The sequence below is a fragment of the Myotis brandtii genome, unplaced genomic scaffold (genome assembly GCF_000412655.1).
Source record: "Myotis brandtii unplaced genomic scaffold, ASM41265v1 scaffold506, whole genome shotgun sequence".
Taxonomy (NCBI): Eukaryota; Metazoa; Chordata; class Mammalia; order Chiroptera; family Vespertilionidae; genus Myotis; species Myotis brandtii.
Window position 1 is genome coordinate 36,507 of NW_005369287.1, and position 13,704 is coordinate 50,210.

The window sequence follows — 13,704 nt, forward strand, 5'->3', positions numbered from 1 at the left end:
CCCACGGCCGGAGAGCGCAGCTGCAGGCCAGCGTCTGCCAGCCGCGCTCGGCGTTGGGATGCAGCCCTTCACAGTCCTCACTTTTTTGTGTGTAGGGTTTGTTTTTTGTTGTTGTTTCTTTGCTTTTTTGGAGAGGTGGCGGCTAATTGTGTCATTATCACTCAGCAGAGAAAGTTTTTTTCTTTTTTAATGGACCCGTGGCAGCTTGTGGGAGTCCACATGCAAATCGACAAACCTTTGGGCATGAAGCCTCCCTGACCCGTGTTTAGGATGCAGGGGGGTGGGGGGGTAAAAGTAAAGTGCAGTCAGTAGTCTTGGTCCTGGAAGGTTTACTTGGCTTTGAATATTGTACAACTCAAGCATAAAGCAGGGGCTGGAGTCCACGTTGACAGGCGGAGGCTAATCCGGAGGATTTTGGCGCTGCAGACCGACTTTTCGGTCCAAGCCACGTCCTTGAGGCTTTGAGAACAGGCCCTGGTTGTTGGGATTATACATTAGGTATTTGTAAGGTTATTTTGGCTTGTCCCGGAAAAATAAAAACATGCGTTTCCCTTAGCGTGACCGGCCGGCCCCTACGCTGGTCTTGTCTGCGAATAACTTGGTTCCGCTCACTTTGTGTTGAATGCTGGAGCCCCAGACTGGAAATCCAGTGGCTGTAGTCTGAGAAGGTCTTTGGCAGCAGCAGCAAGATGTAATCTTTGAGGAGCTTATCCATCCCCTCCATGAATTAGAATATCTTGGTACTTAAGCATAGGTATCCCGTTTCCTTGGCAGGGCTAGGAAGACATCAAAATGTGGTTTGGGCACTTGCTATGCTCCCCAGCACCTCAAGCTCACTTAACTTTCTCGAAGGTTCAAACTTAGTTAGGGATGCAGAATTGGGAGTGAGGTCCTGTCAACACCAGGTATCTGGTAGAAAAGATGATTACTCTTCCCTCAGCCCTTGCTCTTTTGCTGCTTCTCTTTACTGCTGAAATTCTCTTTGAAAACCGCAGCTGCACACTTCCCTCCAGATTTTCCTGGCCAAATTTCCTTATTCTCTCCCAGTTCCCCTTTAAGGTGGTGATCACCTTGTTGGTGAATGAGTCCAGCTGTGTCTTTGACCCAGGGTGCAGGCGGGGCCGGCGTCACGTGTGCTCTGCTGGCTAATTAGGTTATTGCTGTCCATCTGATCCTTACTAAAGGGCTTCATATGATCCCGCGCCAGGTCTCAAGTGTGTTTAAGCAACTCGGAGCCTAGGCTTGATGGAGTTCGGTTTCGGAATGCAGCTGAATTTTCCTGTGGTAAAGATTGAATGGGATGGGGAACTTGAGCTGCCAAGGAGGCACGAAGTGCACCAGTCCAGACCTTTAAAAAAAAACACTCTACATCCATAAGAGAAAGGAAATTGGGCCCTACAGTGATGAGACCGATGCTTTTGTATTGATTGTGTGTGGGAAGTGGAAACTATAAATGCGGGCGAAAAGTAAATGTGGGGTTATGTGAAAGGCATTCTCTAATTTGTCAGTCCTTGCTTCCCTGACAAAAAGTTTTGAGTGTTTCTGTAAATGTAAAGATACAACCTTTTTGCAACTTTGTTTTTCTTTAAGGAGTTTGTGAGTTGAAATCTCCCCTCTTACTCCTTTTGGCCCTTCCTGCTGTGGGCATGCTGGGCAAGGTTTTTAAATGTGGCCTGATCTAAGGAGTGTTCTTTCTTAGATGCATTTGGAGGTGGAAGGAGTTTCCAACCTATATTAGAGTTAGTAGGACACAAGAGCTGTTTTTAAAAATGTGTCTTGAGATTTTTAAAAAATATGTTTTTATTGATTTTAGAGAGAGAGAAGGGAGAGGGAGAGAGAGAGAAACATGTGAGCCTTTGGTGCATGGGACGACACCCTACAACTGAGCCACACCAGCCAGCACTCGAGATGTGTTTTAAGAAAGATGCATACAAGAGATAGTTTGATAATATTTTATTATAAAAGTATTGTTACTGGGTTTATTTAAATATTGAGGTGCTTGGAATTCTAAATAATAATTTGTTCTGTATCATGCCATACACTTTCTCGAGTCCATCTCTGTCCTGCTATGAAGTTCACCTTTCTAAGTGCTCTGGTTTCATCCTCTACTCCCTTGCTTACAATCTCCATTTCCGTTTTATGAATCTTTAGGATTAAGTCCCCATTTCTAAGCCATCTGTACTTTTAGCCTCTTCACAATCTGTGCTCTCTTTATTTCACAAAACTGCCCAGTGCCTTCTCCCCCCACACTCCCACTAGACTTGGCAATTTTTTTTTTATAGCTTAAAGCTTGGGCTTATTTTTATCCTTCTACCCAGAATGCCTTCTTCTCTCCCCTCTTTACCTACTGAGCATATCTGTGATAGAGTTGAGAGATATCAGACTATTTTTAGTCAGAACAGACTTAGATTCAAATCCTGACCTTGTTACTTGCTTTGTGTCCTGGCCATGTCACTTCTCTTTCTAAAATGGGTTTTCATCCACAAAATGAGAACATTACTATTTCATGGGATTATTTTAAGGATGAAATTCCCAGTGTACTTAACAGATGCTCACTTTCTCTGAGAAGCCTTTTTTCCACGTCATTCCCTTCACTGGGCTGCCAGACCAGTCTACTATCACAAGGTTGAGACACTAAAAACGTCTATACTGTTTGCACATTCTGTCTCAGGATTGACTAACAGTATATTTACTGTCTCATGGACAAGAGGACTGAGAGTTACAGTGATCATTGTGTGCAACACTTACTTTGCCACCTAGAAATGATGAAATCACTATAAATACTTTTTTCTCCAATTAGGTTGCAAATATGTGGAACCTCTTAGCCTTGATTTCTCTCTCCTCCTCCTCAGTACCTAGCATAAACCCTTGGGTAGAGCAGATCCTCCGTGAATCACCTGAGGAAAGGAACTTTCCAGTGTAGAACACCTACCAGCACTGCAAAAATTGAACAGTCTGGAGTAATTTGGAATGTAGCCTTTGAAGTAGCAGCAACTTAAGTCATTTCATGTATATTAATGTATTTCCAAAGGCTCTGAGGTCATCATGGCTAAAGACAGGGAAATAGTTGCCCTTGCCCCGCAGTCAGGTCACAGCCCAGCCATGGCAGAACTGGTCTTGGAACAGCAGGCCCAGCGTCTAGTGATCTTTCCATTACACTGCATTATTCAAGTGACCTTTTTTCCCCTCTTATCAGATTGCTCTTGTCTTAGTCCGCAGACATGTCTGGTATAGAAATGAGTCACTTATAATTGAAAATAGTTATGTCCATATGGATTTTTTAATATAGGAAACAGAATATTGATTTGTTCAGAATTTAAAATTCATACTTTTTAAACATCCAGGCAGTTCTTAATATTTTACGACTCCTTTTTCCTTTTAAGTGATTTGTGTATTCATGGATAATGTCAGTGATAAAAATTTGAAATTACAAAATAATTACAACAAATCCATTCTTGAAAACATTCAAAGCATTTAAAAAAAAATTATTTTAAAAGGTCAACTGAAGTCGGTGTAAGGCAAGAAATCTTTTAGAAAGTGAGTCAGGCAGGCTGACCTCTGAAGAAACATTGTTTCCTCCCTTAGGAAGTTGCCTTTCTTCTTAAAAGATTGTCATAGCTGTGAGGTCTGTCAGGGCAGATACATGCAACCCTGAGAACAGATGTAAACTAAGCTACACTGTGACATATGTGGTCTATCTAGTACAGTGAACATTCAGGTTATTCACACATCTCTCTGCAAGGAAGGATGGAGGGGAGCTAAAATTATGCTCATTGCCCTAACCGGTTTGGCTCAGTGGATAGAGCGTCAGCCTGCGGACTCAGGGGTCCCAGGTTCGATTCTGGTCAAGGGCATGTACCTTGGTTGCGGGCACATCCCTAGTGGGGAGTGTGCAGGAGGCAGCTGATCGATGTTTCTCTCTCATCGATGTTTCTAGCTCTCTGTCCCTCTCCCTTCCTCTCTGTGAAAAATCAATAAAATATATTTAAAAAAATAAAATAAAATAAAATTATGCTCATAAATGTAGACACAAATGATCTGAAGTTTGTTTCCAAGGCCTTGATTGGGTGGAGGTTCAGGTTAGAGAGTCTAGGTTCGTGCTAGGCTGCATTAGATCACTTGCTGGGCTTTTTTAAAATGTGTATTCCAAAGCTCCACATTTAGGCCTGCTGAGGCCTGGCAACCTACAAGTTCAGCCAGCTGTCCTGGTAGTTCTTATGCACGCTAACAGGTATGTTAGGGCTGGGCTGAGCTGATAGAAGAGCACTCTTTGGAGGGCCTGGAGCTCTGGAAGATTTTGCTGTGGGTTAAAGCTTCATATTCGGTGGCATTTAGATCTGGTCTTATGAAGGAGACTGGTTTTTGGAGAGAATAGGTTTTAGGATGGACAGAATAGGAAGTAAATAGGATCTCAAGGATTTGAGGAAGAAGATGGAATTAAAATGAATTGGCTTCCTAGAAATATCAGCTTGGACTTGGGAATTGGGTTGGGCTTCTGGGTGGTCTGGGATGAACCTGGGCTATAGGAGAGGTGTCCAAGGAGTCACTCAACGAGGGAGATACTGCTGGGACCCAAAGGGAGGAGGGATGAGGATGGGTGGGAGCACCTTCTGGGTATGGGTGTAGTAAGCTCACAGGAATGATTTGAGGAACCACCATCACACTGCTTTCAAATAGTAGCTGCATCATTTTATATTCCCAACAACAGTGCACAAGGATTCCGATTTCTCCACAGCCTCAACATGTGTTATCTATTGTGTTTTGCTTTTGATAATAGTCATTCTAATGGGTGTGAGGTCAGCAAATAGTAATATTTTTGAAGTAGGTTAATTTTACTTATTGTGGTTTGACAGGATTTTGAAGAGGTCAGTTATTTCCTGAAATGTGTAAATGTTACATGGGGGAAAAGTATGTTTTCAGATACTAGAAAATCATATTGCCAACACTGAAAGAAAGTAAAAATGATATCTGATGTTTATATTATAATTAAATATATTGCCTGTCTTAAAATTTAACAAGGGTAATTTCTTAAAAGCACTCTTAAAAGCTATTGAATCCTGCCCTAGCCAGTTTAGCTCAGTGGATAGAGTGTCGGCCTGCGAACCAAAAGGTCCCAGGTTCGATTCCGGTCAAGGGCACATTCCCGGGTGGCAACCAGTCAATGATTCTCTCTCATCATTGATGTTTCTTTCTCTCCCTCTTCCTTCCTCTCTGAAATCAATAAAAATACATTAAAAAAAAAAAAAGCTATTGAATCCCAGGTGACTGTAAGGTTAAGTGTATTTATATTAAATATAATAGAATTGCCCTTGTTGAATTTAATTTTTATTTTCTAATTTTATTTTTAATAGTTCTTTATTGTTGAAAGTATTACATATGTCCCACTCCCCCCCCCCATTAACCCCCTCCAGCCCGCCCTGAATTTAATTTTTAGTTGCCTGTGATTTCTTTTTCTTTTTTTTGTCCCATATTTGGGCAGTAATCCATAAAAGGAAAAGTCAACCAAATGAAAGTTGACAATAGGAAGTAATTGTTATTTCAGTATTATGTTATTTTTAGCTATCTCCCAAAATACTTGTCATCTTAACAGAAACTAGAACTCTGGGTTGATATTGAATCCCTGTCTTGAAGGAAACAAGGTAGTATTCTTGTTCAGTTAGAGGTTAAAATACCCATTGGATTCTGATAAGTTCACCAGAGGTTTATATAGGACCAGAGTTCTTTTCAGTATACAGTATCACTTTGAACTTGAGATTTTTTTTTTTATCAACAGCATAGTTAAGGAGCAAATCATGTTCTTGGAAGGGTTCCCCTTGTCTTAACTTATAAAATCTATTTCATAAAATAAGCAATGTGAGATAGTTTTATAGAAATGAGAGACATCACAGCAATTGAGGACCTTTCTTTTTGCATTAGGGAGAGGATTTGCTCCTAGATTTTTGGTTATGATTGAGTCTTTTGTCTTGGTTTCCATGTATTTATTACATCAAAAACTCAGTATGGCCTGTTGACTAGTTAATTTTGAAAAATTGCTGGCAAACTTGGCTTCTGTGACACATTGTTGACTTTCTAATCAGAGAAAACAAACCGCTCCCTCTTTCTCCTCTTTATTGGTTACATTATAACATCAAATCCAGTTAAAATTTGACCTGTCAAGATCTTTTCTTGCTAGGAGAAAGGAAAACAATTTTTAAAATTCTGTTTATTCTGTCTGTCATTGAGCCAAAGAAGACATCAGTTAAAGGCCACATATAAAAACCAACTTAGCCCTGGCCAGTGTGGCTTGGTTGGTTGGAGCTTTGTCCCATACACCAAGAGATCTCAGGTTTGATTCCTGGTTGGGGCACATACCTACGTTGTGGGTTTGGTCCCCAGTTGGGGCACTTAGGAGAAGCAAATGATCGAGGTTTCTCTCTCACTTCATTTCCCTCTCAGATCTGTGTCTTCCCCCCTTCTTTCTTTCCCTCTTCCTTTCTCTCCCTCTCTCTCTCCCCACCCTTTGTCTCTGTCGAATCAATAGACATATCTTCTGGTGAGGTTTAAAAGAAAAGAAAAAAACAAACAACTTAATGTAGGCGTTTGTTATAGTCTAAGAAAATTGACTGGAACGTCTGCTATCATTTTGTGTGAAAAATACCAAGGGGAGTGAATAAGCTTAGAGTCCTTGTCAACAGAGGCTTGGTAGCCTGTTTGGTGAAGATTAAAGACAAAAATAGTAAAACCATACTTACCAGCAAACATGAAACCACCGGGTGTTTACTTAATTCTGACTCAGTAAGTGCTGGACAGTTAGTTTCCGCTAGCTTTTGAAATGAAACTTGGGAAGCATAAAACTTAGAGAATAAAATCTGTTGTACTTCAGATCATTGTTAAGGCCAATTAATGAGAGGTGGGAAGTGGAAGGAGGGAAAGAAGAGGAAGACAGCAAAGGGACACGCAGGTGACTATGAGTTGGGATGACGCCTGCTATTATGACTAGTGGGATTCTGAGTCATTACTTGTCATTACTCTTCTTAGCTGGCAGTCACTGTTCTTATCAAATTCTTAAGCTGTTTTCAATAACATTATCAGAATAGCCTGCTGGCAGCACCAGCACTTAGATTCCTGCCATATCTCCCAGAGCAGGGGTCCTCAAACTTTTTAAACGGGGGGCCAGTTCACTGTCCCTCAGACTGTTGGAGGGCCGGACTATAGTTTAAAAAAAAACTATGAACAAATTCCTATGCACACTGCACATATCTTATTTTGAAGTAAAAAAACAAAACGGGAACAAATACAATATTTGTATTTGCATGTGGCCCGCGGGCTGTAGTTTGAGGACCCCTGTCCCAGAGAGATGACATCCGGCAGAAGTCAGAGCCCTTGGACCAGAACTCTCTGCCTTGATCCACAGTTACTCTTAATTTTATTTTAATCTCATGCATGTATGTGGTTTAAAAGTAAACTGTACACAAAGCTTACAATGAAAGAGACCACCCTACGGCGCTTTTCACTCCCAGTCCCCTCTGCCCCAGAGACATCCACTTTCAACTCTCCAAGCGATCGCTTCTGGTTTTTCACTCCAGAACAACATGTCTGTACTGCTGTTTCCTGGTTTTTTCATTTTTAGTCTTCTGATGTCTTCCTGCTTTAGAAGATGAGAATTAGGCTTTTATACCACATTCTTTTCCTCTCCTCTCCTCAGTGTAGTTATATTAAGGTACTCAGTGGTCATATTGTTTTGGTTACTATGTAGATGTGGTTCAAATGAAGTCAGGAGTATAGTATAATTAATTACATAGTCTTATAAAAATGTGTTGTTTTTTTCTGGAATTGAAAAAGTGACCGTTTTCTTTTTATTAACTTTTATTAACTTTCAGTGTCGTTCTCACTAATTAATCTTCAGTTTCAGCAGTAAAACTCCTTTCAAACATATCAGGAAACTCAATTCATTTTATTCTCTGAGGCTTACTCTGGGAGCCTCTGCCCCTGCTTTAATCTGGACGGACTGTCCGGCCGGCCACAGAGCTGTCCTGGAACCTCTCTGCACCGTCATTTCTTTCACGTCTCCTGTGTGGAATTCCAAGTCTAACTCTCGATTTACTCTATTTTTGTGAAACTAATCTTTCCTTCTTTCTAAGAGTGAAAGAGGTGTCTTTTAAGATATGGCACACCTGGAAATGTTTCTATTCTGTTGTCACACTTGTTTGATCGTGTGGCTATATATAGAATTCTCACTTAGAAATTATTATCCTTCAGAATTTTGAAGACCTTGCTGTTGACTAGTCCAATAGTGTGGCTGTTGAATATTTCAGTGCTTCTTTTTCTTATTCCCCCACTTCTCCCTTCTTTTTGATCACAGTTGTGCCAGGAGCTTTTATATGTTGTTTCATTTAACCCCCAAGATTGAGCACCCCCCACACCCAGAATCTCCCACATACCTTTATTTTCTTAACAGCATTTACCACTGCCTGAAGTCACTGGATTACTTCCTAGTATGTTGGTTATCTTTCCTATTAAAATGTAAGCTCTGTGATCCAGGACTTTGTACACTAGTACCTAGAACAGGGCCTGGCATGGGGTAGACACTTGTAACTTGGCCAGCATTACATAGCCAGTAATAGCAAAGTCAGGATTAGAACCTTATTTGATGGGTATCAGAACTGAAGAACGGACAGGATGAATAACTTGCTCAAGGTCACACAGTACAGATAGTCTGGTACTATAGATTGGGCTATTAACTACTATGTTACCTTCTGAACTGTGTTGAAGATACGGTAAATTAGAATTTATTATGATTTTCTTGTGTGAGTCAAATTGATGGTTTTACAGCAAATTAAAATCTTGTCAGCATTAAATATACAAGTGAAAAGAGTGGCACTGAACACATAAGGACTGCATAACAGCTTCATCAATCCAGAAACTGGGACAATGATGTAAAATTTAAACCCGGCTGAAATTGTTATAATAAGTAGTTCTTTGGGAGTCTATTTCATTTGGTTTAGTTATTTATGGCTTTAAATTTCTCCTAGGCATATCACAACTGAAAAATTTTATGTGGAAGCTTGTGATGATGGAGTGGATGATGTGCTTATCATCGACCGCGTGTCCACAGAGGTTACCCTCTCAGGTATTTTACAGCCAGGTTTACAAGTGTCAGAAAGACGTTATACCTAAGCTGCAGTCATTAAACTAATCAGAGGTGTGCCAGTGTGTGGGTCTCTGAGTATCTTACAAAGTTTTAATTCTTGCTACCTCATTTGATTTCTATGCATTAATTTTATGCTTTCTCCTTTTTCCGAAAAGTAGAAATGATTTTGAAAATTTTGCAATCTGTAAGGACTTAAAAAGATAATTATGTCTTTATTTGTTCCTTTATCTATACTCTTTACAGGATTGGTTTTGTTGATGTCCAAGTTTCTTCTTTTGAGTGTGAGGAGGTTGTTTTAGCATTAAGTGTGTGGAATGTTAATACCAGCTTTTGTTTTTAAAATATTCATGACTGTGAGGGTAATTAAAGAATGAAAAATAATATAAACATTACTGACAACAACTTCTGTTTTAGGCAAATAATGTTTGTAAGCGTTATCTATCTTATCCATCTGTCCAGTTATATTTTGGCTTTGCTTACCGGGTTTATCTCTCCCCCTGTACCCCATACCCCCCCCCCAGTTGTGTAGAACACTGATTTCTGACTAAATTAATGTGAAATAATTTTGGTGACAAATTAATGTACCATTATCACATTTAGAATTTCATTTGTTTAAAAAATTCACCTCTAGACCGAATTCTATATTTTTTCTTGAGTACAGAATTTGAGTGACCATGGAATAGGCATTGAGGACATAGTAAATATCCTTTCAACACATAAAGTGAAATATGAAAATATTGCATAGGATAGTAAAGTGCAAGAAAGGCATGACTATACATTTCCATTTCCTTGGTTATGTGGTTAGTCTGGTAAGGGCCATAAATATAGTTTTCATTAGACCAAATTGAATTAGATCTCTGTTTCAGTTTGATTTGACATTTCTTGGTGGATGCTCTCTCAATATAGCTGATCCGTTTTAACCAATGTCAGTGTCCTTCTCCTGAAGTTTAATTACACTACTTCTATATCCCCTATTGATACAACCTATTGATAAAAGCTCTTTAGTATGAATGTATTTTCAATTGTTTTTGACTTTTCAGTGATATTTAATTTGTGGGTAGAGATTGCAGACCCATTTGAGTGGGTCGTGAATAGTTTGGATGTAAAGATAATACCACACACTCATCAGTAGATACATGAAGAGATACTTTGATCTAAAGCCAGTGATGATGAGGGGTGACTTGCTCCGTTTCTCTGTCAGTTGGAAATGCAAACCATTGCCATGAAAAGAAGGATTTACTTTCTTCCATGAAAAACTAACCTATTAAAATTATCATATTTTTATTGCTATTCCACTCCAGTTAATATAACTTATAGCTCTATCTATGTAAGTTCATCAGATGACCTCAATATACTCAGAATTTTCTTTGTGCTTTTCATCACACTCATATTCCTATATTTCATGTTGTTAATTGTGTGATAACATTGCTGAGTAAATTGAATTACTAGATAAAGCAAGTGAATTTTAGACCTTATTGAGAATTACTTTCTTCAGAATAATAGGACTGCCTTTAGAAAAAAGAATTTGGATTTACAACAGTGTTTCAGTGATAATTAAACTGTGACCGGAAGAAAAGATTTATAGTCACATAAGTTTGGAAAACCATGAATTACACAGTGGGACAGTTTTGTTTTGCCTTAGGCCTTCTCAGAGCTTTTATTCTCCTGTGCATTCTCACTCTTCCTGGGAGAGGGACTAGGGGTGATGTGGGCAAAGTAAAATAAGCTTATTTATTGGGGCATTATTCTCTAAACTGGAGTTCTACAAAATATGTTTTGTAAACATGTTGGCTAAAAGTTTAACAGTTATGAAATGAACCCTATAGTCTAAGATTAATAGATTAATTTATTGATAAAGTCACAGTTCATGGTGATGCCTCCCGACTGTACAAATTACTATTAGACACGAGGAGGAGGCTTTTCCTTCTTCTATCTCCCTTGAACCTTCACCTGCACTTCCCACATTCTTAGGCATAGCTAGGCAAGTCTTCGTTGCATTCCATTAGTTGCATGTTGAGATTAAAATCATGTCTCAACACTCCTCCCACTTACTTTCTAATTATCTTAAAGGGTTAAAGACCTTCTGGCAAGAGGTTGAATAAATTTAGTTGAAAATTGACATTAGAAATAGCCCACAATTTACCTGATAGGAATGCTGAAGCATGTTACATTTGACACCATATTCGGGACAGGCAGAGACCTTTGTAAATGTGGACATCCTTATTTTAAATTCTGCCCAAATGGAGGACTAATGAAGAAGTATTGCTTTGTAACAACAAATCATGTATGTTTACTTAATAGAAGTAATTGTTGAAATCAAACTAAATTTCCCATTCTTTTGGTGAATGTGTTCTGTGATTTTTTTTCTCTTCTCTTTTAAAGTCAAGAAAGATATTCCTCCTTCAGCTGTCACAAGACCAATATTTGGTATCCTGGGCACAATCCATCTGGTGGCAGGTAAGGAAGAAATAAGAAATAAGCTAAGATGGACAAATAAGGTAATTAAATTGACACTTGGAGTATAAGATGAAGGAGCACTTCATGTCATGCTTTAGGCAATAATCTGTAGATTTAAATATTTGTCATTAATTTCTAAAAATAATATACCCCAAATGGTTAAATTTATCAGCCTGAGGTTTTATTAAAAACGAATTTTTCATAAATTCAAAGAGGGTTTAAGTAAATAATTTAATGCATTGATGGATCAGAGTATTCTACTTTCAACTCTGGACTGAGTTGAATATGACATAGTGCATGTTAGAGAATGTTACCTGATTCTGAGCAATTAGAAAGTGGTTTTGTTAGTCTAAATTTCATTTCATTGAACTTTTAAAAAATTCATGTTGTGTCAGGTACTGTGCTAAGTTATAAAAGATGTATGTCCTGCCCTAGACGGTTTGGCTCAGTGGATAGGCCATCGGCCTGCGGACTGAAGGGTCCTAGGTTCAATTCCGGTCAAGGGCACATGCCTGGGTTGCAGGCTCAATCCCCAGTAGGGGGTGTGCAGGAGGCAGCCGATCAATGATTCTATCTCATTATTGATGTTTCTCTCTCCCTCTCCCTTCCTCTGAAATCAGTAAAGATAATTTTTAAAAAAGAAGAAAATATGCAATACTTAAAAAAAAAAAAAAAGATGTACATAGGAAAACTGCCAGGGAGGACACTTGTGGGTAGAGCCTTGAACAGAGCTTAAGAATTAATTAGTGGGAAAGGCTTACCCTGTTTTATTTGTGGGGGGAGGTGGTGGCCAGGATCAGGGTTGGTGTATTGTGCGTGGTGCTGTGCTGGCTCCTTGATGCCTGACTGCTCATCTTTGTACTGATGCTCCAGACTTACGATGGGCTTCCATCCCAATAAACACATCATACATAGGTTGAAAATATCCAAAGTCAGAAATGCATGTAATGTACCCAACTTACCGAACTTCATAGCTTAGCCTGGCCTACCTTAAACGTGCTCAGAGCACTCACATTAGCCTACAGCTGGGCAGCATCTCTGATACATGAACACACCAGTTTACCCTCATGATCATGTGCCTGACTGGGAGCTGTGGCCCTCGGCCACTGCCCTGCATCATGGGAGGGTCTCCTACTGCATATTGCTAGCCTGGAAAAGATCCACATTCAAAAATTGAAGTATGGTTGCTACTAAATGCATATCGCTTAGCACCATCGTAAAGGAGAAAAATCCTAAGTCAAACTATCATAAATTGGGAACCATCTGTAACATTGCATTAACCAGTTATACTACTGCCCCAGCACTTTTCTCTACCATTATAGAATGACAGACATGAAGGACATAGCAGTGGTGTAGATGGGACCTTGTCCTACAGAAGCCAGATCTCATAACTATGTTGATTTAGGCAACACACTGGGAAATGTATTAGCAGAAGCCTGTCTGTCTTGGGGATAACAGGAGAGAGAGAGAGAGAGAGAGAGAGAGAGAGAGAGAGAGAGAGAGAGAGAGAGAAAGAAATAGAAAGAGTCTTCTGTCTCTACTTTGATCTGCTAAGATCACGACTTCAGCTACCAAAAGCTTTTGCGTTTATCTTTTTGAGAAAAATAATTTGAACTTTCAATAGGAATTTTTCTAAATAATATGCTGGTCTTACTATTTATAAATTATAAGATTGCTTTAAAAAAGTATGGGCCTTTTCTCTGTATAGCACAATACAGTCTCATTCGCTAGCCTTTGGAGTTTAAACAAGGACCACTTACTACTTTTGGCATTAGAGTTGCCTATTTATCTGAGTTTGGCTTTGCTTTTTTGCAGGAAATTATCTAATTGTCATTACCAAAAAGATAAAAATAGGTGAATTTTTCAATCATGTAATCTGGAAAGCAACAGATTTTGATATTCTTTCTTATAAGAAGACCATGTTGCACTTAACTGATATTCAGGTAAGAAATGGAAGCACTTACTAATTGCAAAACCCAAAGTAGTACCATGGGGTGGAGAGGGAGGTGGAATACAAAGAATGTTTGCTGGATTTTTTTAAGCCTAATTATTTAACCATAAAGCAAGGTCGCTTTACATACTTTTACACCTAGCCATAAAATGTATTTTAAAAATTC

General features: G+C 39.1%; 1 protein-coding gene across 7 annotated transcripts in view; it reads left to right on the plus strand.

Annotated features, from left to right (window-relative positions):
* The first annotated feature begins 1,264 nt into the window (after window positions 1-1,264).
* Window positions 1,265-13,704, plus strand: part of SACM1L (SAC1 suppressor of actin mutations 1-like (yeast)) — a 35,099-nt gene continuing 22,659 nt past the window's right edge. Inside the window, exons 1-5 of one of the 7 annotated variants that reach the window (XM_014548425.1) lie at window positions 7,404-7,424; window positions 8,438-8,502; window positions 9,012-9,109; window positions 11,513-11,587; window positions 13,403-13,530. In XM_014548425.1, coding sequence (XP_014403911.1) covers window positions 7,419-7,424; window positions 8,438-8,502; window positions 9,012-9,109; window positions 11,513-11,587; window positions 13,403-13,530 — 372 coding nt within the window. In that variant the 5' untranslated portion in view covers window positions 7,404-7,418. Of the gene's footprint in view, window positions 1,285-4,202; window positions 4,232-5,786; window positions 5,795-7,403; window positions 7,425-8,437; window positions 8,503-8,929; window positions 8,941-9,011; window positions 9,110-11,512; window positions 11,588-13,402; window positions 13,531-13,704 lie in introns of those variants that run through there. The other 6 variants (XM_014548426.1, XM_014548427.1, XM_014548431.1 and 3 more) reach the window with 6 other exon arrangements.